Raw genomic sequence first — 27,017 nt, forward strand, 5'->3', positions numbered from 1 at the left:
ATGCTGCGGCTGCTGGGCATCTTTGGGCTGTGCCTAGCTGTCCTGCCCTCGCTCGGCTCCCCCCTGGAGAGCGAGATCGTGACCCCGCTCCGCTTAGACCCGGACATCAACGGCCGGCACTATTTCAAAAGGGGCCCGGAGGAGCCCAGCCCCCAGGGGGTGATTTTCCAGATCTCCGCTTTCCAGGAGGATTTCTACTTGAACCTGACTCCGGACGCGCAGTTCATTGCGCCCGCCTTCGCCATCCACTACCTGGGCGCATCCCCCAGCGCGGCCAGGGAGCGCCCCGACCTCAGGCACTGCTTCTACTCCGGGGATGTCAACTCCGACCGGGAATCCTTCGCCGCCCTCAGCCTCTGCGGGGGGCTCCGGGGGGCTTTCGGGTACCGGGGGGCTGAATATCTCATCAGCCCGCTCCGGCACGACGGCGGGAACGGGGCGCGGAGGAACAGCCAGGGCGAGCACCTCTTGCAGCGCAGGGGCGCGCCCATCCAAGCCGGAGACCCCACCTCCAGGTGCGGCGTGGGCTCCAGCTTGAACCCGGCCATCCTGCAAGCGCTGGAGAAATACAAAGGCTCCCAGGCGCCGCGGAAGAAGCAGCTGAACGAGACCAGGTTGCCCAGGAAGAGCGGCCGCTCCAAGCGCTTCGTCTCTGTCCCCCGCTACGTGGAGACGCTGGTGGTGGCCGACGAGTCCATGGTGAAGTTCCACGGGGCGGACTTGCAGCACTATCTGCTCACCCTCCTGGCCACGGCGGCCAGGCTGTACAAGCACCCCAGCATCCTCAACCCCATCAGCCTGGCGGTGGTCAAGTTCCTGGTGATCGGCCAAGACGACAAGGGGCCCAAGGTCACCGGGAACGCGGCGCTCACCCTGCGGAACTTCTGCGCCTGGCAGAAGAAGTGGAACAAAGTGAGCGACAAGCACCCCGAGTACTGGGACACCGCCATCCTCTTCACCAAGCAGGTGGGTCTGGGCTCCGCGGGCCGGGAGGGCAGGGGGAGCAGCGGGCCAGGCTTTCCTTCCCTGGCCCTGGCTGGGACAAGGCCCGTGGCACGGCACCCTGCCTGCCCTGCCGCCCCTTGCCCGCTCCTGCCAAAGCTCGGTCCGCTCCGGTTTGCCGATTGCGCAAAGCAAGCCCCCTTCCCGTGTAAACCCGGCGCGGGCGTGATTTTGCAAGGCCACTTAACTTACTGTACTTCTTTTCTGGTCGCTCGTGCCGATACGGCCCCGTCTCCCCCAGCTCCAGCCTCCCAGAAAGCGCCGAGCGATAGGCACCCCCAGCGTGGCTTGAGCAGGGAATCTGCGGGGGGTGGGGGGGGGCGCCCCCTGGCCAGCAGGAGGCGCTCCAGGGATGAAGAGTCAGGCAGCGAGCTCAGGCTCTTCCCCCTGAGCGGCGCGTGTGGGTCTGGGTCATGAGCTTGGTGCGCCGTTCCCGAGGCCGGGGGACTCTGCTGGGGAGCAGCCCTCCTCCCAGCCAGCCAGTTACAGAGTTCTTCAAGGGCCCGAACTCGGGCTGGGAGAGCAAAGATGGTGGTGAGGGCAGAGGGTCGACTCAGAGCTACAGGGCAAGGCCAGGGCTTCTGCTGGATGCATGGCATGCCTTCCCAGCAGCAGCCCAGAAAAATCTCTTTGCAACCTGCTTGAGTCCATCTGAGGACAGCCTCAGAAGGGGAGCAAGCATCCGGCCCTGGTTTCCGAGCCTTCCTCCTCAGCTGGGAGTAAATGGAAAGCTGAGCCCTGGAGCTGCACATTGCACCTGCCAAAGAGAGAGCCTCTCCCAGCTTCACACTTCCTCTGACTCATTCGCTTGAAGAGCCCCACGAGAGCCTGGAACTCTCTCCTCTACTGGTCCTGAGTGAATGGAGTGCTGATGAAAGGTGTCAGATCCCTGCAGGCTGGAGTCCTCTCTCTGTCCACAGAACAAGTACGGTACTGGCAGCTGTGGGCTGGAGGGAGACCCTCTGAGGCTCCGCTGAGAGATGGAAGCATTCCACTTGATGCGTTTCAAGCTCTTTCTCTTTGCCTCATTCAGTCCTTGGACTCAGCTGATGCTGCCTGCAAGGGTGCCAATGTCCATGCTGTTTGGGATGATTATTTTGCCGCATGGTGAACTGTGCAATGGGAACAAGACTCAGAGCGGCAGCTCACTTTGCATGGGCCCCAAAACAGCCAATAGATGGGAACGAGTGACTTTCAGTCACTGCCCACTTGGACTGGATGCAAACAGATGACATGCTTGAAACTTCCTTGGAGAAACTCTGCCACACTCAGACAGCCTTTGGGCTCCTGACTGCCCTCGGTCCCTGGGAGGAATCCCACTTCTCCGCATGGGAAATGCTTGCACACATCAAGCTTCGTATTTGCCCCTTAAAATACTCAGAATACTTCACCCCAACTCATTAAAGCACTCTGGGCTTTGCATTCCCCTTTCCATGGCTGCTATTTGCTGATTCACATCACATCGCTTGAAGCTTTCTCCTTTCTGCTACAGTGATGAGTGCTATTGACAGACTTAACTAATCACCTCCAACTACCTACCTAGGCCTTCAATGACTCCAGACCGACATAGGCTAGACTGTACTCTTAGCTACCCCTCTGCAGTCCTTACACAGTGTGTAAACCAGGACACAATCTGGCTCAGTGGACCAAATCCTCATCCTGTTGTTGAAAGCAATGGGAACTTTGCCACTGTCTTCAGTGGGACCAGGATTTAGGGCAGTGACTATGATACCGTGTGGCTATAGCCATTAAAGGGGTGAGATGTTACTTGCTGAATTTGGAAATCACCGATGGAAGGTGTCACGCAGAAGAAAGAGGCTAGTCAGCAAGAGAGGAAGTGTCTACGAATACACAATATCATGGCAATCAGCTAGGGTGGGTTGGATGATAGGGAAAAATCACATAGAATAGTGACAGTGATTCTTCAGTTCTCTTTTCTCTACCTCCCTCCCACCCTGTTCTCTTTATCCTGGGGGATCAGATCCCGGAGCAGATCGGTAACCCCTTTGGAAGCTGTGGGGGCATTTCCGTAACTTGTGTCCTAGTAAGGCACTCATGGAAGGAAAGGATATTGATGACCACAAGACTTAATGATCAAGAGGATATGAGCACCACTGACCTGTGACACCAACTAGCGACCTCTGATCTACCCTGGAATGGTGGCAACACAACCACTGAATTTCAGCAGTGGAAATTCATCTCTTCAGATCGAGTCCTTTAGATGGACATGAATCTCTTTAAATGGGAACGAATACAGATGGCCTGATCCAAAGCCTGCTGACATCAACCACTTCAATTGGGCTTTGCATCAGGCCCTGTCTGGTTTACGATTGTTGCAAGGACTGGCAGCTTGTTGACCCTGTCCCTAATGGGCCAGATTCACCACGGCATAAACCTGCTGAAGTCACTGGAGTTACACCAGGGATGAGTTTGGCCTTAAACATGCGTGTGCTGCCACACTGGCTGCATTTTTGACGCATGACAAAACCGTCCATTCCTGAAACCCCAATGCAAGCTCAGCGCAAGGGCACGTGATCAACGGAGACATCTGCCTTCCCTGAACTTGTCCATCTGTAGTCTCCTGGTACCCAAGAGTTTATCTCCCTGCCAAAAGGCTGTTACATAAACCCTTAACTTTTATTTAGTCTAAAGGCCAATTGATAGGCAGTTTCCAGTTGTAGTCAGCAAGTCGCTGATAGATGGAGTTGTCCTTTCTCAATCTGGCATCAGGAGCTCCCGCACAGCCTTGTTTTCTATGATGTCAGTTGCTCTGGATTGCGGATATGTCCTTGGTGAACTCATTTTGTGCATCTGGCCAATTCAGGTCTGCCAAGCAAGTGGGAGCAAGAGATCTCGTTCTTCCCACGTTAGCTGGTGCTTGAACAAGGGGCCATTGGAGCATACGGCATTAAGCTGCACAGCTGCCCTTTGTGACTGCACCTAGGGAATGGAGATTGGTTCGGCAAGCGGCGTCCAGTAACTTGGCTGCATTGACAACCATCTGGAGACTGATGCTCTGCAGCTTTGTCCGGATTGACATCAGCCAACGATGACCATGGAGGTTCTTAAAATGTCTACTGCCCGGTCGCTAAATGGACGGCTTTGCCAAACAGCTGTTCTCTTTACTGCTGTGCACCAGAGGCGGGAGAGGGTATAGAATTCCATTATCCATGAACTCAAGGGTGGGGAGCTTAGAAAACATGCAGCTGACAATGAAAAGCTCAAGTACCTTTGAGTCAGGCTGACCCAGTTGTGTGTCTGTGGAGGGAGGAAGTTCCATCCTCAAAGTGCTTGACACAACTGCCGCAAGGTTCCCTGCAGCCAACTTGCAAAGCATCTGGAAAGACACGGATTAGGAATCACTGGGGAGGCGGCCACGCCTGGTAGGAGAAATCCAATGGGACAGCAGCACAGTGGTTGCATAATCCTGAGTTTTTCTAGTGGGGATAAGGAGAAAGATGAGTATCATGTGGGATTATGGAGCCCATGGGAGATGGGACCACAGTCGCTGTGCTTGGCTGGTGAGAGGCAACGGCTCGGGCCCCACGTGGAGATGGTGGCATCTCTGTAGAGCCTGCCAAACTGTGGCAACGACAGCTTGTGTAGGCTATTCTCCAACAGCCACACAATGGAGGGGGATAAAAGAGGGTGGGCTAGGAAAGTCTAGGAAGAGACGGAGAAGAAATACGTCTGTTTCATCTTCCACAAACGCAGCTGGGCAGGGTCAGAGAATGGTCTAGCTGTTAGAGCAGGGAAGGATAGGTTCTCTTGCCTTGCTCTGCCATTGACTCTGTGTCACCCCGGATGAGTTACTTCATCTCTCTATGCATCAGTTTCCCTATTTGTGAAGTGGCTGGGAAATACAGGGTTATGGTGAGGCTCCGGGCCTCGGGATGAGAGGGCTGTTGGAGCAAAGTATTATCACTTTGTAAAGGACCAGTGGGCAGAGCCAGACCAGGAGAGCTGTGTCTGGATCAGGCAGGGAGCTAGCGTGACAGACAAGGCCTTAGTTTACTGTAAAATCCCATTCTTGGACCGGTATTAGTATCATTTTCAGCATAGCCAAGACGAAGTGAAGTAATGAGCATGACTTATCTGTGAACATTCTGCAAATCCCATTGGATGCAGCAGCTGTAACTGGGCTGTTTCCACCTTCCACCCTTTCCCACCATAGCCAGATCTCCGGGGATTTTAAATGGGTGACACTTGCGTATGCGGTTAGCATTTTCCTGGCTTCCAGTGGGATGGGAAAGCTCTCCCTAATCCAGGTTCGGATGCTTTCAGCCCCCTCTCGAGTTTTGGTGGAGTCATGTTACATGGCTTGATGCTGGAATCTCTGGGGAAATTCTCTGGCCTGTGCTGTGCAGAAGATCAGATTAGCTGAGCCTAAAGAATCCATTAGCCTTAAAATCTCTGTGGATTCAGGTAGGAAAGGAGACTGTTTTAGGGCAGGCAGGAATTGTTTGTTTGCCTCTTGCTTTGGATTCTTCCTGCTCCCTCTTTCCAGCATGTAGTCTGCCTATCTAGGTGTCTATAATTTGCCATCCCTGTAGTACACAGCTCCTGCCTCTTCCCTGTAGTCCCAATAACCATCTTCCCGCGCTTAGGAATACGCTTTGCCCAGCTGCACAGTTTGGGCTTGGTCCTCTCCTGTCTTGCCCCTGTGCAAGGCAGGTGCAAAACGCTGCTAGGCCAGGAGCCTCCACTTGCTTGCCCCAGTGGTGCAGTTTCACACCCACACATTGCACAAGTGTCAGTGCTGACAGAAGGACGTGGAGGGTCAGGCTCTTTGCATGGCAAACTCACACTCTCTTTTCTCTTTTGTTCTTCTCGTTTACTCCCCCTATTTCCTTCCCCTCCTCTTCTCCCCCCATGTAACCCTGTCTCCTCCCAACTGCCCCTCTCTCTTTTCTCCCGCTCCCCTCCGGCTCTGTGTAGAGTCTTTCCCCGCGCAGAGGAGATGGTATCCCATTGTTACTCTGGGAGCCCCCAGACGCATTCCCAATCCCGTGTTTTGGAATCTCTTTCTCTGCTGACTCCTCTTTGCAGCTCCCCTCGCCCGGAGCCCCTACGCTGACCTTTCTGACCCAGGCTTGGGAGCTGGCTGGATCTCCAGCGTGGCTGGAGGAGGGGTTCTCCGGGGGGGGGGGGGTGAGGGGCACGGCAGGTGGTTGTGGTGCTGCCATCTGGCATTTCAAAGGGGAATGGCACCGGGAGGGAGGCTGAGGTTCAGATTTGAACCCGGGCCCAGAGGTTAAAGGAGGGCCGGGTAAGAGCTGCTTGTTACTCTATCCCTGCAGTCAGCGGACAAGGTTCGCAGCAGTAAGTGGGTCAGTGTGTCAGAGTGCAGGTGTTCGGCAGGGAGCCAAGAGCCACTCTCAGCCAGCAAGGAAACAGGAACTCTTAAAAGAGCAATGAGCAAGGAGACTCCAGCCTCTTCCCGCCGTGTCCCCACGGTGCCCTCCCCACTTTTAACCGAGACCATTTGCCCTCGGTGGCTCTGGCTGTGGCAGATACTCCATGTTCAAGCAGACTTACCCAAACTACAGCCCTGGGCTGCTTTGCTTCTCGGTTCCGGGGGGGAGCAGATGAGCCGAGAATCGGGAATAAATGGTTGTTCTGTAAACACTATACCATCTTCAGCTCAGCACGCAGCGCGGGCTCGTTCACAGAGTGCTGAGAAGGGGCCCAGCGTTTGGCTCTGTCTGGCTGGTTTGCGGCATCAGCCCGTATTTGTACAGAAACGACTACAACTCTGCCCTGACTAGTAGATTCCGGGTGTAGAGCTCCACGCACTTTACAAAGTGAAGGTCAGTTTCAGTATCCCATTGGCCAGATGAGGAGGGTAAGCTGCAGAGAGGGGAAGTGAACTGGAAAGGGTCCCACAGCATATCTGTGTCTCCTGACTCCCAGTCTAGTGCCTCATCCATTGGATGCTGCTGCTTCAACCTTCACGAATGTGCATATTTCCCCTATATTTATCGAAGGCATTTATCTGGCCCCTGCTAGCATAGTACCTGAGCACCTCATAACCTCTAACAAATTTATCTTCGAACACTCCTATGCAGTAGGGAAGTGCTTTTATTCCCGTTTTTACAGATGGGGAAACCGAGTTACAGAACGGTTAAGTGACTCACAAGATGCTGGAGGCAGAGCAAGGACTTGAACCCAGGTCTCCGCTAGCATCGTAACCACTGGACCATCCTTCCAGGGGTGACGTTCAGAAGCAACGCAATAATCCACAGATTCACACCTCCTTCAGTCTGTGAACACCCAGACCTGCAGCTCTCAATGCTCCCAGGAAATGACGATGGGGCTTTCCCTCCCTCCCCCAACAGAAACCAGGTCCTGACACTTTGGATTTCAGAGGGTCTGGTTCTGAGCTCACTTACCTCCGTTCTATGCAGGTGTGGCTCTGTTGATTTCAGCAGGGTTACTCCTGATTTGCACCAGCATGAGTGAAAGCAGTCAGGCTCCATGGTCTTCATGTTGCTCACCATTTCCCTTGGGCAAGATTTAAGAAAATGCAAAAGCAGAAAGAGTGAGATGGAAAGTTAAAGGGCATAAAATAGGAGCGAGATCACAGAGATCCGACTGGCTTGGCAACACACAATCCTACTTTATCTAAACCAGATTACATTAGACTAAGCTAAGTACCCTCTGTCCCTCGTGGGAAGCTGTGTCACAGACTAAAGCAGGTCACTTACCCTGTCTGGGCTCCAGTGTAAAGCGAGGCTCATGATACCAGGGGGTATGAAGATTATTTCCCTGGTGGTTTGTTAAAGTGCTTTGAGTCCATCAGCTGTGAACGTCCGAAGCACTGTATGAAGGGAAGTGCCCAGGTGCTCCTACGCATTGCCATGATGCTCACCAGGCACATGGACAAGTCATGCTGCTGATCTTCCGGACCCAGGGACAGCTGCAAGGGCAGTGTAGAGCCAGTCTGTCTGAGGAGTCGAGATCGATGTCCATCCCTGGCGGGCAGGATACAGGGGCCTGGCCATCCTGGCAGAGGCATCAGCACGACTTCCTCTGATGTCAGTGGTCAGGAGTTCATGCAATGGTGATGCTGCCCACACGTGACGGAGAGACTGTTGGCCTTAGGCCTATGGAATCCAACAGGGCCCCGTCGCCAGGAACTGACTCAGCACGCACTGCAGGCCACTGCAACAGGTGGGGAGGAAACTGGCTAGGTTTCCTCATGCCTCGCTGCACATAGGCCCCCAGAACCTAGGGCTGCCCCTTGGAGATCAACAGAGACAGAGCGGTTAAGCCAGCTCTCCTGAATTCCTCAGCAGCCAACAGGCTATCTCGCTGATGGATTTGCTGAGTGCCCTCTTGTAACCTGCCTGTCAGAGAAAGAGAGATTTCCCTCAAGACATATGAGCTACAGCCCTCAGCAGTCAAGGGAAGAAAGCTCTAGGAGCCTCCTGCCTGGGCCAGGCCCTGGAGATAAGCACCAGTTGCTCTCTGCCCAGTTGTGACTTTAAGCTTCAAAGATCAAATGAACCAGATCAGGCTTCCACTCCCCCAACTCTGTCCATGCACTTTCAGGGTCAAGACCTTCTGCCCCTCCTTCCTGAGACTCCCACTCAGCTCTGCCAATGCCCCTCAACCCTGATCTGCAGCAACCCATACTATTCCTTCTCTGGGTTCCCCATGTGGCTCTGCCAGCTTCTCTCTCATATCCGAGTTGTGGTCCTCTCCTTGTTGCCGGCAGTGTCAAAGCGTGGGATGGCTTTGTGATGCTGATATATTCTCACCAGGGACCAGGGTGAGCCTAACACATTCATTTCACACCCAGACAAGTGCAGGTTTGTCCATCCAGTTCTTCAGTCGTGAGAGGCTTGCTTCTTTACTATGCAAAGGACAGCCCTTTCCCGACAGATTATTACCTTGATGTTTTCAAAGTATTTAATGAATTCTCAGCCACATGCTTTCTACTAAAGCCAGCGGGGCAGGGCCAGAACCCTCTGAAGTTGTTGACATTGGTACTTATCGAGGACGAACCTTGAACAAGCCCCCAACGGTTTAGGTTCTTATCGGAACTGCAGTTTGGAGATGACCTAAGCCTCTCTTGTGCGATTACACAGTATAAGAATGGCCCTACTGGGTCCGACCACTGGTCCAGCTAGCCCAGGATCCTGTCTTCCGACAGTGGCCAATGCCAGGTGCCCCAGAGGGAATGAACAGAACAGGGCAATTATTAAGTGATCCCTCCCCTGTTGTCCAGTCCCAGCATCTGGCAGTCAGCACGGGGCTGTGTCCCTGACCATCTTGGCTAATAGCCATTGATGGACCTGTCCTCCATGAACTTATCAAATTCTTTTTGCTGTTGGCCTGGAGAGGAATGCAGCACGAATCACTCTTATTTATTGTGTGATAGCACCCCAAAGGCCCACCTATTGTAGCTTGATCCCATCCATATTTAAGGTGGGAGAGATTCCCTGCCCCTTCCCACAGCCTGTCCTGCGAGCACATCCTCTCCTGGATTCCTGCGTCTCCCAGCTTGATCTCAGAAGATGATAAAAGGGTGAAAAATGATGCTCAGATCTTCACAAACAAATGAAATGTCAGCGTGTAAATTCCAGGGAGTTACTTCTCTTCCCAGACTCTCCCCTGTGGGTGCACTTCAAAGGAGAAGGCCGCACAGCCAGGGGCGAGTCCAGGGCTGCCTAGAAGGGAAAAACTGAGCGGGGCTGTCAAGTGGAATCCGATATGAGAGTCCTGGAGTGAGGCCGGCACTGGGGATGGGTCATCCTTGGTAGGTCTCCTTAACCCCCTCTCTCCCTTGAGCTCTGGAGAAAGAGAATAGTGTGGGGAAAAGGAGGAAGGACACTTTGTGCTTACGCAACAATAATACTGTGTATTTGAACAGTGACTTATCTGACCGTATGATTTGTATTACAGTAGCACCTATTGGCCTCAACAGAGATCTAAGCCCCTTTGTGCTGGGCCCTCTGTAGACATATAGTGAGGTACAATCCGCTGGCCTTCCTTTGAAGAGCTCACCATTGAAATAATCAGAACAAAGGCTGGGAGAAAGGGAGTGTGGTTATCATTATTTAACAGATGAGAAACTGAGCTAGAAAAATGCTAAGTGACTTGCCCAAGGTTATCCAGAGAGTCTGCGGCAGAGCCAAGAATCGACCCTAGATCTTTCGCTCATGGAATGTGATGGTCCAAGCACCTACAGGGATTCTGGCCCCAATCCAGCCCCCTTTGCAGACAATAGCAAAACTCCCACAGATTTTAATGATACAGGAGCAGACCCTAATTAATGCATTCTCACTCCACACTCCATACCAGGTGTGTAAGGGTCGCCAACTGCCTTTTACAGATGGGGAAATTGAGGCACTGAGAGGTTAAAGACCCAAACCTTCAAACTGGAGTACCAAAATCCATATTTTGGCATCCAGATAATTGGTCTGGTTTCACCAGAGGTGTTGAGCCCTGGCAGTTTCCATTGACCTTAGCAGGAGTTGTGGGTGTTCAGCACTTCTGAAAGAGGGGTTACACCTCTTGTAACCTGGCTCCTTTCACACCCACCCCTCCTCTGGAATTTAGATTGGATGCTCCTTGGGTCAGGGACTGTGCTTACCATGTCTCCTGTGAAATGATGAGCATGCTTTGGGGGTGCTATAAGATAATCAATACTGTGTCTGACTTTAGGCACCTCAGGGTGAAGATTCTGGTTTAAGTGATTCATCAGTGGCAGAGGTGTGAGAAGCACCCAGGAGCCCCGACTCCAAGTGCCCTGCTTGGATTGCAGTTCTTTCAGATGGGAAATTTCCCTTCCCCCATGGCTGTGCATCCCCAATGTCTCTGTTATCTCTGTTATGTAGCAGACTATTAACGTGACTGCATGTGTTCTGGTTTAAGGGAATTCCAGGCCCTGATGTAGTTAGCCAATCTGGTTCTGTTCACCTGTGAGCTACAAAATAAGGAAGCAATTTATATCTGGCAATGGTACTGCTCAGCTGAAGTCTATATACCAGCCTCTGTCTCCATAAGCAACATCTGCTAGACACAATCAGTCCTGGCTCCTAACAACTCCAGCAGAGAGAATCTCTGATGGCATAGATGTGGCATAACCCCCTGCTTGGGGCTTCTGCCTTTGGTGGCTGTCACTATTGTCTTCTTCAGTGTGTCTGTGTGGTCACATGGGAACTAGGGGGAACAGCAGGGTCAGACCTAAACCTCCCAGCCTGGGAAAAGAGGGGAATGGGTTACAAGGAGAGCAGTTAGTTGCCTTCAGGGCTTCCAGCTGGGAGATAAAACTTACCTCTCTGGTGTCAACTGGGAGGCTGCAGATTTCCCCAGCTGCAAAGAACCTTTTGGCAGCACCTCATCCGAGCAGGAGAAGCTTCCTCTATGAAAAGCTGTTCTGGGTTTGACAGAGATACTCCCTTGTTTCTCTTTTTGGGGCTGGGGATCATCTCCCCACCTATCTGCTTCCTTAAGTCTATTTGCCTCAGGTGCTTAGAAAGCCCCCATCTCCTAGGGGTGTGACAGAAACAGGAATCAAACCCCACTCTCCCGAGCCCCAGATGAGCATCTTAACCACTGGACCACCCTTCCTAGTAGTTGCAGTCTCACAACTGCATCCTTCATCTCCAGCATGGCTCCCCCAGCTGTTTCTGTGATTTCTTCCTCTGCCACTTCCATGCTTATTCCTTCTGAAAGGTTCTCCTTTGGTGTGGCACAGAGACACAGCACCAGCTGGTGGTGAGAGCATGGGTATAGGTCCCAAGATACCTGGCTTCTATTTCCGGCGCTGTCACTGGTTTCCTGTTACTTCCGGCGCTGTCACTGGTTTGCTGTTACTTCCCTACTCTATGCCTCAGTCCCCACATCTGTAAAATGGGAAGAGTGATGCTTACCCTCTTGGAAATGTGCTCTGAGATCTTAGGATGAGTGGTGCAAAGTATGATTATCATTATAAGGGTTCAATCCATTGGTTAAAAAGGCAGCCATTTCCTGCAAGCTTCACAGAATGCCATCTCCTCCTTCACAGAATGAATCATGCCATTCACTGGCTAGTGTGAGTTATCTGTGTCTGGGAAGCACAGATAAACTGCAATGACCCATGAGGGCTGAGAGCTGCAAATAGTTTGTTTAGGGTAGGGGAGTTTAAGCAAATGTTTGGGGAAACTGGTGCACTGTTTGCATATGTGAGGGAGGAAGGCTGGTCTGGTGGTTAAGGTCCTAGCAAGGGAAGCAGAAGGCCTAATTTCAACTCCTGGCTATAGGACAGACTTCCTGTAGGACCTGGAGCAAATCACTTAATCTCTCCAGTCAAGATTTACTTATGACTTTGGATGTCTCAGTTCTTGTGGAACCAATCTGAGATACCCTAAAGGGACCTAATATTCAGAGAGCAGATGCTCAGTGCTTTCTGAAAAATCAGATCTTGTTTAAGGTGTCTTGAGCTGGGCACTCAGAATCACCAATCACTTTTGAAAATCTTGTTGTCTGTGTCAATTTCCCCAGCTGTCTCAGTCTCCCCATCCTTTGGCAGTCTGGAGCATTTAGTCTCTAAACTCTTATAGGCAGGAGCTATGTCTGCCTCTATGTTTGTACAGCTCCTAGCACTCTGGGGTCTTGATCTCAGCTGGGGCCTCTAGGCACGACAGTAATACACATACTCAATAATCATAATGAATATGCATGTGTATGCACTGTGCCTATAACAATAAGCATGCGTGCAGAATATTTTGATGATATTTTGCCTATGCTTAAAAAATATCCCCACTGTGCAGAAGCCCATTCTGAGAGCGGACAGACACTCTACAACAGAGGGCATCCTCAGGCTATCCTCTGGCAGGGCCTAGTCCTGCTTTGGTTTCATTCAGACAGACTAGCCCTGGACAAACCTCAGGCAGTTCACAGATTTGGTTCAGATAATCCCTCTGAAGCCTGGCTCCTCTGAACCCTGCAGGCCTCTGGGATTTGCAGAATCGGGCTGGGAATCTGGTGATCAGGTGGTTCTTTGTGCCATTTCTGACATGCCCAGGAAATACTCTCCTATGCGTTCACAGTTCTCCAACGCTTCTGGACCCATCCAGAACTCGGACAGGCTGGAGTCACTATGAACTGGAAGGGGAGACGGAAAGGAATGGAATAATCTTTTGGCCCTTAAAAGGTCAATTGCAGTTTGAATTGCAGGCAAAGGTGGGCCCAGTTCTTGTTTAACTCAGACTGCCTGCCTGTTCCCAGTGCAGGGCTGGCATGGGGCCTGAGCCAAAGCCCACTGAAGTGAATGGGAGCCTTTCCAATGAATTCAACAGACTTTGGCTCTGACCCATCAACCTCTCAAAGCCAAGCAGAGGTGAGAAGCTGACCAGTCTCCTTCCTTTGGGTCTGATCCAAGGGCAGGAGCCTTCCCATTCACTTCAGGGGCATTTGGGTCAGGCCCTTTGTCCTTTGGAAACAAAAAGAAAACAGGCTGCCTCCCCTGGTGGTTAGGCTGGGCCCCTCCCTGGCTATGGGGCCCTTAGAAGTCAGGAATCCGTGTCACTGAAGACTCAGGAAGGTGTGATATATAAGCTATAGCTGGTGCCAGGGTTAAGTCCAGACGTGGCATTTCGTCGCACGGGACAGCCCAAGGCAGTGTGTGTTTTAGGCCAATGTGCCGCAGAGGGTTCCTGGCTCCTGCGCAGTGTGAACAGGGATGCACAGTTCCTATCCTGCAGTCTCCTGTTGTTCTCGCTGTCTAGGGGTTAGTTAGAGCAATAACGACAGCCACGCGCTGGCACCGCAGGGGGGTTTCTCTGGTGCTGGCGTCTCCGGGTCTGCAGCGCCGGTGCGATTCCTGCCCACCGCTAACTGGCCCCGTTTGTCCCCTCCCCACGCTCCCTGCAGGATTTGTGCGGTACCACCACCTGTGACACCTTGGGGATGGCCGACGTTGGCACCGTGTGTGACCCCAGGCGCAGCTGCTCGGTCATCGAGGACGACGGGCTGCCGTCTGCCTTCACCACGGCTCACGAGCTGGGTAAGGGGCTGAGCTTCAGGGGCAGGGCGTGCCCGTCCCCTTTCGGGGTTGCTCTCGCCTTTGAGTGCGGCGTGGCTTTTGGGGGGACAGAATTTTGGCTTTCTGGGCTCACCCCTGTTCCTCGACTTCACAGATCTCAAAGCAGGGATAGCTCAGTGGTTTGAGCATTGGCCTGCTAAACCCAGGGTTGTGAGTTCAATCCTTGAGGGGGCCATTTAGGGATCTGGTGCAAAAATTGGGGATTGATCCTGCTTTGAGCAGGGGGTGGGACTAGATGACCTCCTGAGGTCCCTTCCAACCATGATATTCTATGATTCTATGTGGGAATCTGAGATGCAGGGGAGTGATGTGACATGCCCCGGGTCACACAGGAAGGCTGTGGCAGAGCCAGGATGGAACCCAGGAGTCCCGATTCCTAGCCCACTGGGATGTGCTGCCCTGCTGATAATAGCATGACTGCGTTTTCTTGTGCAGTTTGCTGACTCTCTGTTCCCCTGGCTGTACAATGCTAGTGTCACTGGGGGTGTGCTTCCATGAACCACACGAGCGTCCAATCTCCCGGGCAAGCCATTCATTCTCGGGTTCTCAAGCCTCCGCCTTGCATGTTGTCCCTCAAACAGTTGCCAGACCATTTCTGGTTTTAATAGCGAACGCCTCCATCCATCATTCTGTGGCTTAGAAAGCTGCCACTTTAACCAAACCCACAGCAGAGATGTGGAGCCCCAGGCTGCGGTTGCCACCTGGGGAAAAAAAAAACAAAACAAAAAACCCCACACCCATATCCCAAACCTGCTAATGTTTATGGCTCCATAGGAGGGAGAGAAGCCTGAGCTGTTTAAAATAACCCTGAATTGCAGCCTCAGGAAGTTTAGACAATAGCCAAGTGTCCGGAACAGCTTTCAGGGGAAACTCCACCTCGGGGTGAGAAAGTGACATGCACCGGCTTTCCTCCCAGTGCTTCTGGGAGGTGAGAGAGGAACGGTTGGAAACCAGCTGCTAGGAAAGCAAGAGGGGCCAGTGTGGGCGGGTCAGCCGGCCCAGCTATATCTTACTGTTGTTATTGCCACTTTAGTTCAGTTTCCAGGATTCGGGTGTCCTGAAATAACACAGCGAGGCTGGGATGCATTAGGCACACCCCTAAATCCAGAGACACTTGTAGTCTCTGGGGGGTTGAGCAATGACATCGCTCTCTCTCTTCAGTGTTTTCTTTCTTCCTTTCCTTCTTTTCTCTCTGAATAACCCGCATCCATACAAGAAGCAGAGGGTGTGTGTTTTGGCCAGCAAAGTGCCGGCTCAGAGACCTCATTGGCAGGCTTAACGTGTGTGAGAACTTGTCCGTCTTAAGGACGATCTGATTTAAACACAAGAAATGGAGCTTGTGGAGCCCGGGGTGGCGGGACAGGACACCCAGACCATTAACCACCGAGCTGCAGGCATTTTAGAGCCATTAGTCCCACGAGCAAAACGATTTCTTCTGGCTTAGCCACAATGGCCAAGATCTGGGGTGATGTGTCTCATTAGCATCCGGGAAGAAAACACGGGGTGGTGGGGAGAGACATCAGCTGCTGAGGCCGTGGTGGTTTTGCTGTTACAACAAGGCCCATATAGGTGTGGTGGTTCGTCAAAGCAAATGAGGGCTCCGTGGCATTAGCTAGAGCAGGATCTGTGCCAGGATCCTAGGGGACTAGCCAGATATGTGTATAAACTGAGACTAAGCGCGCTATCCATGTACAGGAGACTTGGTCAGATCAGAGCCTCCTGCTAGAGAAGGAGAGGTTGTCTTGTGATGAAAGGATGACCTTGCAGCTTCGGCATGGGCCTCCTGGGTTCTCCTCCTGGCTCTGCGCGAGGCTTCTTAGACAAGTCACTTGGCTTTGGTGCCCCAGGCTTCTCAGCTGTAAAATGGGGATAATGGGACGGACGTTGTGAATTGGTCCAAGATCTACAGGTGAAAAGTGCAGTGCGAGAGCTCAGGATGACTAAAGGCCCCTCTTGCTCTTCCAGGGCACGTGTTCAACATGCCCCATGACAACGTGAAGGTCTGCGAGGAAGTCTTCGGCAGGTTGAAGACCAACCACATGATGTCACCCACCCTCATACAGATCGATCGCGCCAACCCCTGGTCGGCCTGCAGTGCCGCCATAATCACCGACTTCCTGGACAGTGGACACGGTGAGCTGGGCATGCTGGGACGGGGGAAGCGGCTGCAGTTGCTGACGGCGGCTCACGCAGCTCTCAATAAAACAGACCGAGGGGCAAAATCCCTGCCCGGAGGGGCTTACACTGCTGCCGGGGGACAGGCCATCCAGCTGGTAAGGGTTCAGACACAAAGTGTGGAAACACTGCGGGGAGGAGAAGCGGGTAAGCAGCGAGTGCAGGCGTTGGGAGCCTGTAGCTACCTACCCCTGTGATGGGATCCATGCTTGCTCCGTGGTGAGATCCGCTCCATCCCAGTGCTCTGGGTCAGTGCGGCCTGGGCTTTCATCTCGCCTTCTCCCAGCTGCAGGTCACCCGTCCCATTTCGCCTGCTGGGACCTGGTTTAAAACAGGCCCTGCAGCTCTGGAGCTTTAAGTGTGAAGAATTAGAGCCTTTGCCTCTCACGGGGATGTGGGGGTGGGGAGAGAGGAAGCGTCTGTGCTCCTCACACCAGATGTCTGCAGCCTTGAAGCCCTCACACAGCTGAGCTGGGACGTCCCTCGGCTCCACAGACTCCGGCATGGTTCTCCCTTTTTAAACAGTTTACTCTTGGCAAGCAGTAAATCATATAAGCTGCGTTCATGCAGGGGGTCAATAGTGGCCGAGGGCAGGTCAGCTTGGGCCCTGGCTAACTCGGACTCAGTTGTTTCTTGGTTTCAACCTGATTAAACCAAAGCCAGGTCAGGCTAGAGACCTGCCTCTGCCCACCTACATCTCCTCCCCCTGCATGCACCATCTTGCTGTACTCATTCCTGTGAGGTCGACATGATGTAAGGGCTAGATACACAACTACTGCAGCCCTCTCTCCTGGGATGCGCCTCTGAACAACTCACGGCCAACATGCTTATGTCTTGTGACCCAGAGGGGTTGGTTGAGATTTTCAAGGACATTCAGCTTTAATGGGAGATGTGTGTCTAAATCCCCTAGACTGATCTCAAAAGCTCAATAGTTACTTCTGAGTGTGAGGGGAGGCTGGTCACTGGCCAGGCTGATGAAGCTGCTAGTTAGTGCCAGTTGCATTGGTAGGTTTTGCTTAGTGGACACCTGTACCCGTAGGAACGGGATGGAAACCACTGAAACTACACACGCTGTTGATTAGAAAAATCACACAGGCCTTGTTAAGAGAGAAGAAAATCCAGCTTTAGCTTTACTTGATGGCCTCCTGCCGCAGTGAGTTCCACAAGTTATAGAGCGCCAAGTAACAGGTCTGCCTGCATCAGCCATGAACGTCTGCTTTGCATGCTCTCCAAGGGTTGGGTGCAGCAACGCCGTGTACTGAATGCCGGGTCACTCGAATGGTATCTCCCATTTGATATTTCTCTCCCTGCCCCGCAGGGGACTGCCTGCTGGATCAGCCCATCAAGCCCATCTCGCTGCCGGAGGACCTCCCTGGGGCCAGCTACAACCTCAACCAGCAGTGCGAACTGGCCTTTGGCCTCGGCTCCAAACCCTGCCCCTACATGCAATACTGCACCAAGCTCTGGTGCACGGGGAAAGCCCGGGGTCAGATTGTTTGCCAGACGCGCCACTTCCCCTGGGCTGATGGCACCAGCTGCGGGGAGGGGAGGTTCTGCCTGAAAGGCGCATGTGTCGAGAGGCATAACATCAGTAAGTACAGGGTGAGTACCTGACGGCTCCGTGCTGGGGGATGCGAGTGGGGAGGGCTGGCGGAGGGCATATAAGGCAAAGCCCGGCAAGGCAGCTTGAGCTGAAGCTGAGAACATGTAGCTCAGAGTTCTTTGTGCACTGAAACCAGGCCACTTAGTGCCAACGCTCTCCCAGGGGCTGGCCAAGGGAGGGGCATGGCCGAAAGCCACCGGGCTGTACCTCGCTGCAGGGAGGAAAGCTGCCAGAAGTTGAAGGGGTTTGTCCATTCCCCACTTGCACAGGCGTGCTTGTCATCATCGCCCTCGAACCCAGCGATTGTGACAGTTTCTCCAGGGCGCTGGGCCTGGCTGCAGTTATCCAGGGTTCCTCTAGACCGGATAACCGCAGCGTACTCCTCATGGAGCAGCCTCACCACGGCGCGAGCACTTGGCGGGCTCAGAGTGGAGTTCATCTCCGCGGCCGCCATCCAAGACACTGGCTGTGACGGTGGGTGTTGCTTGAATACCTGGCCATGAATAAGCAAACGTGTTGCGAACAGGCCAGCCAATTCCAAGCACTGCGGAAAGTCAGCAAGCTAGATGGGAAAGTCCCCACTTCCCATCTGTAACCCGGGAGGCCAAGCCGAGTCCCCAGCAGGTGTATAAACAGCAAATGTGCTTGTGGGGATGGAGCAGAGGAGGAAACAAATGATTATCTTTTGCAAAGGACTTGGGGCCCTGGTTGCTAGGGCTGAGGCTCCCTCCGACTTAGCTCTTGCCCCAGGACAGAGCTACGCCCAAAACGTCACTCTGAAGCAGCTCTGTTCTCTTGGTGCCTGGCAAGTGTTTTCTCCTGACACCAGGTGTGAATGGCTTATGCTGGGTGTGGCAGCCATCGAGAGTAGAGTCCCTTTCTGCTTAATGCTGGGTACCTCCCCCCGCAGTCGGATTCCCTCCACCGGGGACCCAAATATTGCACGACTGGCTGCTTTTGAAGAGACATGGCGGTAGGGCCAAGGGATTTTCTCTTAACACCCTCTCTCCCACAGGTGGATGGCAGCTGGGGGAAGTGGACCCCGTACGGCCAGTGCTCTCGGACCTGCGGTGGGGGAGTCCAGCTAGCCAAGCGCGAGTGCAACAGCCCAGTGCCTGCCAACGGAGGGAAGTACTGCGAAGGTGTCCGGGTCAAGTACCGCTCCTGTAACCTCGACCTTTGTTCCGAGTCAGGTGAGGCTTCCCCAAGGGTCGGGGCCAGCCGGGAGGGGAGAGACCTGCCCTGGCACTAGTTTCTAATGGGCACAGTTGGGCCTTTCAAAGAGCTGTACGTGTTAAAGCAAACCACCAGTCCCAAGCAGCTACCCGCTATCCCGCTCAGTCCTGTTGCTGTTGATTCTCGGTTGTGCTCATGGCGCTGTTAGGTGTCACTGAAGTTAGTGGCGGATGAGGGGTTTGGAGGTGTGAGCCTCAAAAGCTATGGAGGTTTGGGTCAGGTGACCCCAAACGTTTGGCAGCTTTTCTGCAGGCTACACAACTCTCTCTGGTCTTCAAATCAAGTGGGAGATCTCAGTAGGTACCAGAGGAAGGCAGTTCAATGGTTAGAGCACCAGCCTAGTACTTAAAGGGAGACAGACTCTGTGTGTGACCTTGGGCAAATAGGTTAGCCTCTCTGGGCCTCAGTGCCCCATCAGTAAAATGGGGACAATAGCACTGCTTACCTCGCAGGGGATTTGTGAGGATAAAAACACGAAAGACCGTGAGACGCTCAGACACGATGTGATGGGACCCGTAAGTGGAGAGATGTTTCGAAGGTTGAGCGCGTGGTCAGTACTGATACGCACACCACAGAGCAGTGTCTCAGCCTCGTGAGGCTGCAAAAACGAGCAGGTGAATGAGGGAAAACAGACGGTCGGAAGGGATTTTCATGCCGGAAGTGAAGAAAACATCTCTAAATATCAGTCCTACAGTGCGTTTGGGAAGATCTAAAGTAGGTCATGGTTTAATGGGAGCTTGTGTCTTTTAGTAGAATCCAGTTTGGCTCGTCCCTATTGAAAATGGGGGCGCTCATTCCTTCTCTGCTCTATTTCCACTCAGTCCAGTTGAGCTGGAAATACCATAAAAATCCCAGTTTTCATGGTACTTCTGCCCTGGCCAACATTCAAAGGCCCACAAAACCTGGTTGATGGGGGCAGAAAGGGAAAGTTAACCAGACCTGAAAAGAGCTGGTTTGGGTTTTTAATTTGCCCACGTTGATTAGGAGGTGGTATTTGCAGCTGGTAACATGTGACCTAACTCCACCTGCAGTAACAAGCAAACAATACATCATGAGAGACTAAAGCTTGGACAGATGTCTGCAACTGTTTCATCTGTGCATAGCAGAGCTAAAGTTAGAGTATGTGAAAAATATGCAGAAATTTTTTATGTGCGCACAAAATAACTGTAATCAAAAACCCAATTTTCTGGAACATTTTGAGCACTTTAAGCTGGTAAAAAAATAAGCAAGAACATTTTGCAAAAAACGTCAAACATTTTCGACTAGCTGTAGCTAGCCTTGTTGCAGCACCCACTACCATGTTTGCAAGTTTAGGGACAATTTCACGAGAGACAGTGGGCCCAATTCTCCTTGGCCTTGCTGCTGTGTGCAGTCATTTACAGCAGTGCAAAGGGGGGGGATAAGCCACCAGCCTGTTCTATTGAAGCCAACAGAGCATCACCAGTTTACTCCAGCCTGGCCATGGCACTAGAGTGGAATATTACACACTGGATAAGTGGAAGTGACTGCACAGTTTGCAGGGCAGGGGAATATAGTGCTAGGGCATGTGTGTGAGAGAGAGATTATACACTCCAACTAAATCATCCCAGCCAGGGCTTTGTCAAGTCTGACCTTAAAAACCTCTAAGGAAGGAGATTCCACCACCTCCCTAGGTAACCCATTCCAGTGCTTCACTGCTCTCCTAGTGAAAAAGTCACTAAGCCCAAGACAAAGCCACTGAGAGCTGGGTACAAAGCACTCTCAGTTGAGGGGTTCTGGCTAGGGAACTGTCTTCCAGGGGAGGTCAGGCGCATCCAGTGTCTGAGTATCGTAAGAAAACGCTGTACAACTTTGAGAAAGCCAGGTTCCATAAGTGACACTGACGATACAAACCTCGCTTTCTATTTCCATCCCTCTGTCAACACCCGAAACACCATCCCCCAAGCAGAATTTTGACTCCCAAAAGGGAGAGTTGCCAAAGACACCATGAAATCCTCTCGGAGCTTTGCTATTCTTACCAGTTATATGTGGAAGCCGCCCAGGTACTATGGTGATGGGCAACAGTCTAAAAACCTTTCAGATAGATATTTAACAACCCCCTAAATATCCCTGCACAGTGAGAGACCAATACCCCAAGCTCCCTCTGAGCGTGGCCTTCTCACAGAATTATTCAGAAGGACATCAGACGGTCTGGAGGGTAACCAAAAGGACTGATTTGTGCAGCTCAAGCGTGGATCCATTTGGAAAGGCCTGTTCAGTTAGCTTTTCCTCCTCCTTCCCGCCAGCAGGACCCAGCTCCTAATGCCAGCTACTCCAGCTTTCTCGCAGCACATGCCTCTTCTAATGTGCTGGGGGGAATGGCCTAATTCACCACAGCTGGGCTCAGCCATAGTCATGGACAGGAGCCACAATCTCTGCACCGAGGGGCTGTGTACTGTAGTTTCCTCTGCTCAGGAGAGAGTGTTAACTCTTTCCTTGCCATCTCCTGGTTAGGGTCTCGTTGTCTCTTCTAATAATATAGCTGTCAGATGTCTTCTTCGGGTTTTATTGCACACTGCTCAGAGGCCTTGCAAGGAGTGCCTAATACACAGATAAAACAAACAAACATAGTATGGAATATCCATGGTACGCCCACATGCTGAAGACTGTGCAGTTCTGGTCACCCCATCTCAAAAAAAGATATATTAGAATTGGAAAAGGTTCCAAGAAGGGCAACAAAAGTGATCAGGGGCATGGAACAGTTTCCATATGAGGACAGATTACAAAGACTGGGACTCCTTAGCTTAGAAGAGAGACAACTAAGGGCGGTGGGGAGAGATAGGATAGAGGTCTATAAAATCATGAATTGTGTGCAGAAAAAGTGTTATTTACCCCTTCACATAACACAAGTACCAGGGGTCACCCAATGAAATTAATAGGCAGCAGGTTTAAAACAAACAAAAGGAAGTATTTATTCACACAAACGCACAGTTGACCTGTGGAACTCATTGCCAAGGGATGATGTGAAGGCCAAAAATATAACTGGGCTCAAAAAGAATTAGACAAGTTCATAGAGGATAGGTCCATCCACATCTATTAGCCAAGATGGTCAGGGATCCAACCCCAAGCTCTGGGTGTCCCTAAACCTCAGACTGCCAGAAGCTGGGACTGGATGACAGGGGATGGATCACTCAAGAATTGCCCTCTTCTGTCCATTCCCTCTGAAGCATCTGGCACTGACGACTGTTGGCAGACTGGATACTGGGCTAGATGGACCACTGCTCTGACCCAGTATGGCCATTCTTATATTCTTACTGTGTTGCTTTGAGCAAGTCACTGCCCAAATCTGTGTCTCACCACTTCCCTATCTGTAAAATGAGGATAATATTTACTCTCCTTTGAGACCCTTGGGTGAAGAGCTTTATTATCTTTTATTACACACCTTGTTCCCATTTCTGAAAGACTGCAATAACATCAAGTGGCTACCCCCGCCCCCCTTACTAGATATGGCCTGCAATACGAGGCAGTGATTTCCAAGAAGTGAGCCATTCATGCAGACTTTACAGTCTTGCCGGTTTCATTTTTCCCTGGAGTAAAAAGGTGGCAGTTGTTTTGAGCAACGGTTGTAGGACGTTACCCCTGGAACTGACACTGCCTTAGCTGTAAGTGTGGCCTGAAGTGGCTCTCTGTACCCCCCACCATGGTGATACTGTAGCGCTGTTATCCTACCCCCACAAACCGCTCTCCCTTGTATCCTCTCTTCATTGGGGGTGCCCTGACTATACAAAGAGTCAGACAAGTTTCCTCTGGTCGAGGACATAACATGTCTCATGAATTGCAACACCAAAGCTTCATTTGCTTCAGTAAACCCAGAGAGCCAGATAGTCTGGTAGACACCTACAGTCCTTAATAGTCCAGTTGGGGACCAAGTCAGACCAGCCATACATTTGGAACCAGAGCCTAGCCACTCTAGTGTAAATCAGGAGTGACTCCACTTAAGTCAATGGAGCAGAACTGGAGTAAAACCAGTCGCAGGGAGAGAAGAATCTGACCCTGGACACCCCCAGATTCCATGGTGCGATACTGTATGGCTGATGCTTCCTAGCTGAGGATGTCCTCTCTGGTGAAATGCTCACGTGTGCTTTGTTTCCTTCCAGGGCTAGGAAAGAGTTTTCGAGAGGAGCAGTGCGAGGCTTTCAACGGCTACAACCATAGCACCAACCGGCTCACCGCCACTGTTTCTTGGGTCCCGAAGTACTCGGGAGTCTCGCCTCGGGACAAATGCAAGCTCATCTGCAGAGCTAATGGCACGGGTTACTTCTACGTATTGGCTCCTAAGGTGAGCAGGAGGACAAACAGTGTGAACCAGGGAGCGTGGGGGAAGGGGGGCGGCTGTAAATGAAATCAGGTAAGGAGCTGTAGGGAAACACAAGGGCACCTGGAAATGAGTGAACAGAAGGATATTTTTGACCCAGCGGGTGACATGTAGAATTCACTGCCCCGGAGGCTGGGATTCCAGAAAAACGAGCCTGTTCTTTGGCTATCAGTGTTATCGTGGGGCATAAAGGGGATTAGATGAGAGGCCGTGTGCCAGATGAGCTGGTGTAAATCAATGGAGCCGTGCTAATTTACGCCAGCTGTGGATCTGGCCCCATGCCTGGACCTGTGTTTGTAAAGCATCCCAGATTGCATGCCTATGGCACTAGAAAAGAATAAAGGATAACAACTAGACACTTCCCTCCGGGGATTCTGGCTCACACGCACAGGGCGGGGCCGGCTGCCAGATTTGGGACTGGGCATGTGGTGCGCACATGACACCGCCGAAGGGTTAATCGAATCTCAAAAGCTGCTAGTTTGCAGGGTGCTGCCCTCAGGATTAAATGTGGGGAAAGAGAGGGAGAGGTGGTTATAGACGTGGCAGTCAGCAATCAAAGAGCACCGTTCTGTTTAGTACCTCTCGAAGGCACAGCCCGGAACGGAGGCAAAGGCGGCTTTATGTCCTCCAACACAACAACACCTCCACGCTGGGCTGCTCTTTAGTTTAGAGCAGCTGCCGGCTCAGTGGCACATGGGGCTATGATAGTCCCAGATGGGCACCCAAAAGTTCTTTCTTGGAATGCCGGTGAAACACGCACAGGTGGGGCAAATATCTTCGCCTGAGCACAAAGTGACTTGATTGCTCTGCTTTCCCTCTGCCTGCGGGTCAACTTCAGGTTGTGGATGGCACTCCCTGCGCGCCCGACTCCACCTCGGTCTGCGTCCAGGGCAAATGCATCAAAGCGGGATGTGATGGCAAGCTGGGCTCCAAGAAGAAGTTTGACAAGTGCAGCGTGTGTGGAGGAGACAACAAGAGCTGCAAGAAGGTCTCGGGCTTGTTCACCAAACCCATGTGAGTGCCAGAGGATCCTGCTGCTTTCCCAGTGTGCCCTATAAAATGGGCTCATGAAAGGGAGGGACCAATGGCAGTGTTTCCAGGGATGGGAGAGCTGCCTTTAGCTTCCTTGGTTGGGCCTGAATTTTTGGAGCACAAGGCTCCAAGTTCTAGGCTACTCTCAGGGGTTTCAATCTGGTCTCTTGCACTGGGGGAGAACTGTCTACAGTTGAACCTCGCTAGATCAGTGGCTCTGCACCAGGGGTGCACGTACCCCTGGGGGTACGCAGAGGTCTTCCAGGGGGTACATCAATGTATCTAGATATGTGCCTAGTTTTACAACAAGCTACATAAAAAGCACTAGCAAAATCAATACAAACTAAAATGTCATACAATGACTTGTTCATACTGCTCTATATACTATACACAGAAATATAAGTATTTTATATTCCAATAGATTTTTTATTTTTATATGGTAACAATGAGAAAGGAAGCAATTTTTTCAGTAAGAGGGTGCTGTGACACTTTTGTAGGATTTTGTAAGCAAGTAGTTTTTAAGTGAGATTAAACCTGGGGTTATGCAAGACAAAGCAGACTCTTGAAAGGGGTACCGTCATCTGGAAAGGTTGAGAGCCACTGTACTAGATGACTCAGGGGCTGATCCTGGACCAGAGACCCTTTCAGCTGTAGGTTTCTGAATCAGACCCAGCCCAGGTTGGGAGTGAGTGGATGGTTTTACTGTGGCTTTCTAGTGGACTGTGTAAAATGAATGATGGCTCTCAGCCTAGTACCTAGTGGTCAGGTGTCTACATCAGAAAGACCCAGCACCATAATTGCCTGCCTTGGTAGCCATCTCAGCAGGGGGACCAAGGAAACCCATGGAGACTGAACTCCTCTCTCATCACTAAAGGTGATCCCTTCAGGGTTGAGGCCCACTGGGGAACAGGGAAGCCTACCCTGATGCTGTCTGTCCAGCACCTCTTGTGTGGATTTGTCAGGGCCAGGAAAGTCTCAGGAAGCGAGCTATCGAGCAGCTGTGGGGCTGCAGAGTACTGAAAGGGCTGGAATGGGATACTGTGGGTCAGGACTGAGGCATGCCGGCAGAGCTGTGGGGTCCCTCTGTTAGTCTAGCAGAGGAGGGTTCAGGCAAGGGGAAGGGCCCCGGCAGAGCTGGGAGGGAGAAGTTTGGGAAGCACCGGCCCTAGAGAGGATGAGTCTCACCGCTAAGAGCAACAGCCTATAAATGAAAGGCCCATGCCCAGTGATGTTGGTGATGCTGACACCACCTCCCGGGTGGCTTGTCTGCTGTTCTCTTACAGGCACGGCTACAACTTTGTGGTGATCATCCCAGCAGGAGCCTCCAGCATTGACATCAGGCAGCGGGGCTACAAGGGCCTCATCAGCGACGATAACTACCTAGCTCTGAAGAACGGCCAAGGCAAGTATCTGCTGAACGGGCACTTCATCGTCTCGGCTGTGGAGAGGGACCTGATGGTGAAGGGCAGCGTGCTGCGGTACAGTGGGACGGGCACGGCGGTGGAAAGCCTCCAGGCCTTCAAGCCCATCCAGGAGCCGCTGACCGTGGAGGTGCTGTCAGTGGGGAAGATGACCCCACCACGCGTGCGCTACTCCTTCTACCTGCCTAAGGAGAGCAAAGACGACAAGTCCTCTTACCGGAAAGATGGGAAAAGCCCGCCCGTGCTTAACAACAACGTCCTGAGCATGTCCAACCGCTTGGATCCGGGCAGGCCGAATTACAAACGCGTGTCCTACAAGTGGGCAGCTGGTGGCTGGGAGGCCTGTTCCGTCTCCTGCGGCAATGGGCTGCAGAAGCGCTCCGTGCACTGTCGCGACTCCTACGGCCAACTGGCCTCCGCGTGCGACGCCGCCCAGCAGCCCGTCGATGTCAGGATATGTGGCGACCCCTGCCCCACGTGGGAGGTGAGCCCCTGGTCCCCCTGCTCCAAAACCTGCGGCCGGGGCTTCAAGAGGCGCCTGTTGAAATGCATGGCGCGGGCCGGCCAGCTCTTGCCTCGGGATCGCTGCAACCTCAGGAAGAAGCCTCAGGAGCTGGATTTCTGCACCCTGAGGCCGTGCTGACCCCGTGGGCGCTGCTTCCAAAGAAGGCCTGGTGTCTCTCTGGCTGGAGATAAATGGCTGAAGGCTGAACAGCAGCTGGGGGGAGGGAGAGGGGGAGCTGTCTGAGGTGAGGGGTCTGTTACATAGGGCATATCAGCGGACAAAAGGACTTGTACGCAGGGCGAGAGCGTGCCCACGTGAGAGGGGTGTTATAGAACAGGTTGCTCAGAGATTAAGTAAAATAAACATCTACCTCGAAGCTGCCAAACTGTCCAGGCTCCCTCCCCATCCAGACGATGCTATGGGCGTGGTAGGAACAGGATCGGTCTCTGGGGACTGCTCTCCGGGATCGAACAAAACACCAAGGACAACAAGAGTGTGTTTCTGTATCGCCATGGCCAGCCTCCCTCAAGGCTTCAAAGGGTCACGCCTCAACCCCTGAAACACTAGTGCTAGATGGGATCAAAAGGAATTACCATTGCAAGGACGACAAACTATACTGCTTAACGACCGGTGCAATAAAGTGCTGGGGTCTATTACGAACCGATGCCTTCAGG

At 52.4% G+C, this 27,017-nt stretch overlaps 1 protein-coding gene across 1 annotated transcript; it reads left to right on the forward strand.

The window, feature by feature from the left end:
* Nucleotides 1-26,481, forward strand: ADAMTS15 (ADAM metallopeptidase with thrombospondin type 1 motif 15). The gene is made up of 8 exons (XM_077839761.1): nucleotides 1-966; nucleotides 13,867-13,999; nucleotides 16,004-16,171; nucleotides 17,532-17,815; nucleotides 18,832-19,009; nucleotides 23,168-23,349; nucleotides 24,224-24,399; nucleotides 25,701-26,481. Exons 1-8 carry the CDS (start codon nucleotides 1-3, stop codon nucleotides 26,479-26,481), a joined length of 2,868 nt encoding a protein of 955 aa, XP_077695887.1.
* Nucleotides 26,482-27,017: the final 536 nt, after the last annotated feature.

Source organism: Eretmochelys imbricata, chromosome 22, assembly GCF_965152235.1.
Source record: "Eretmochelys imbricata isolate rEreImb1 chromosome 22, rEreImb1.hap1, whole genome shotgun sequence".
NCBI classification, from domain to species: Eukaryota; Metazoa; Chordata; order Testudines; family Cheloniidae; genus Eretmochelys; species Eretmochelys imbricata.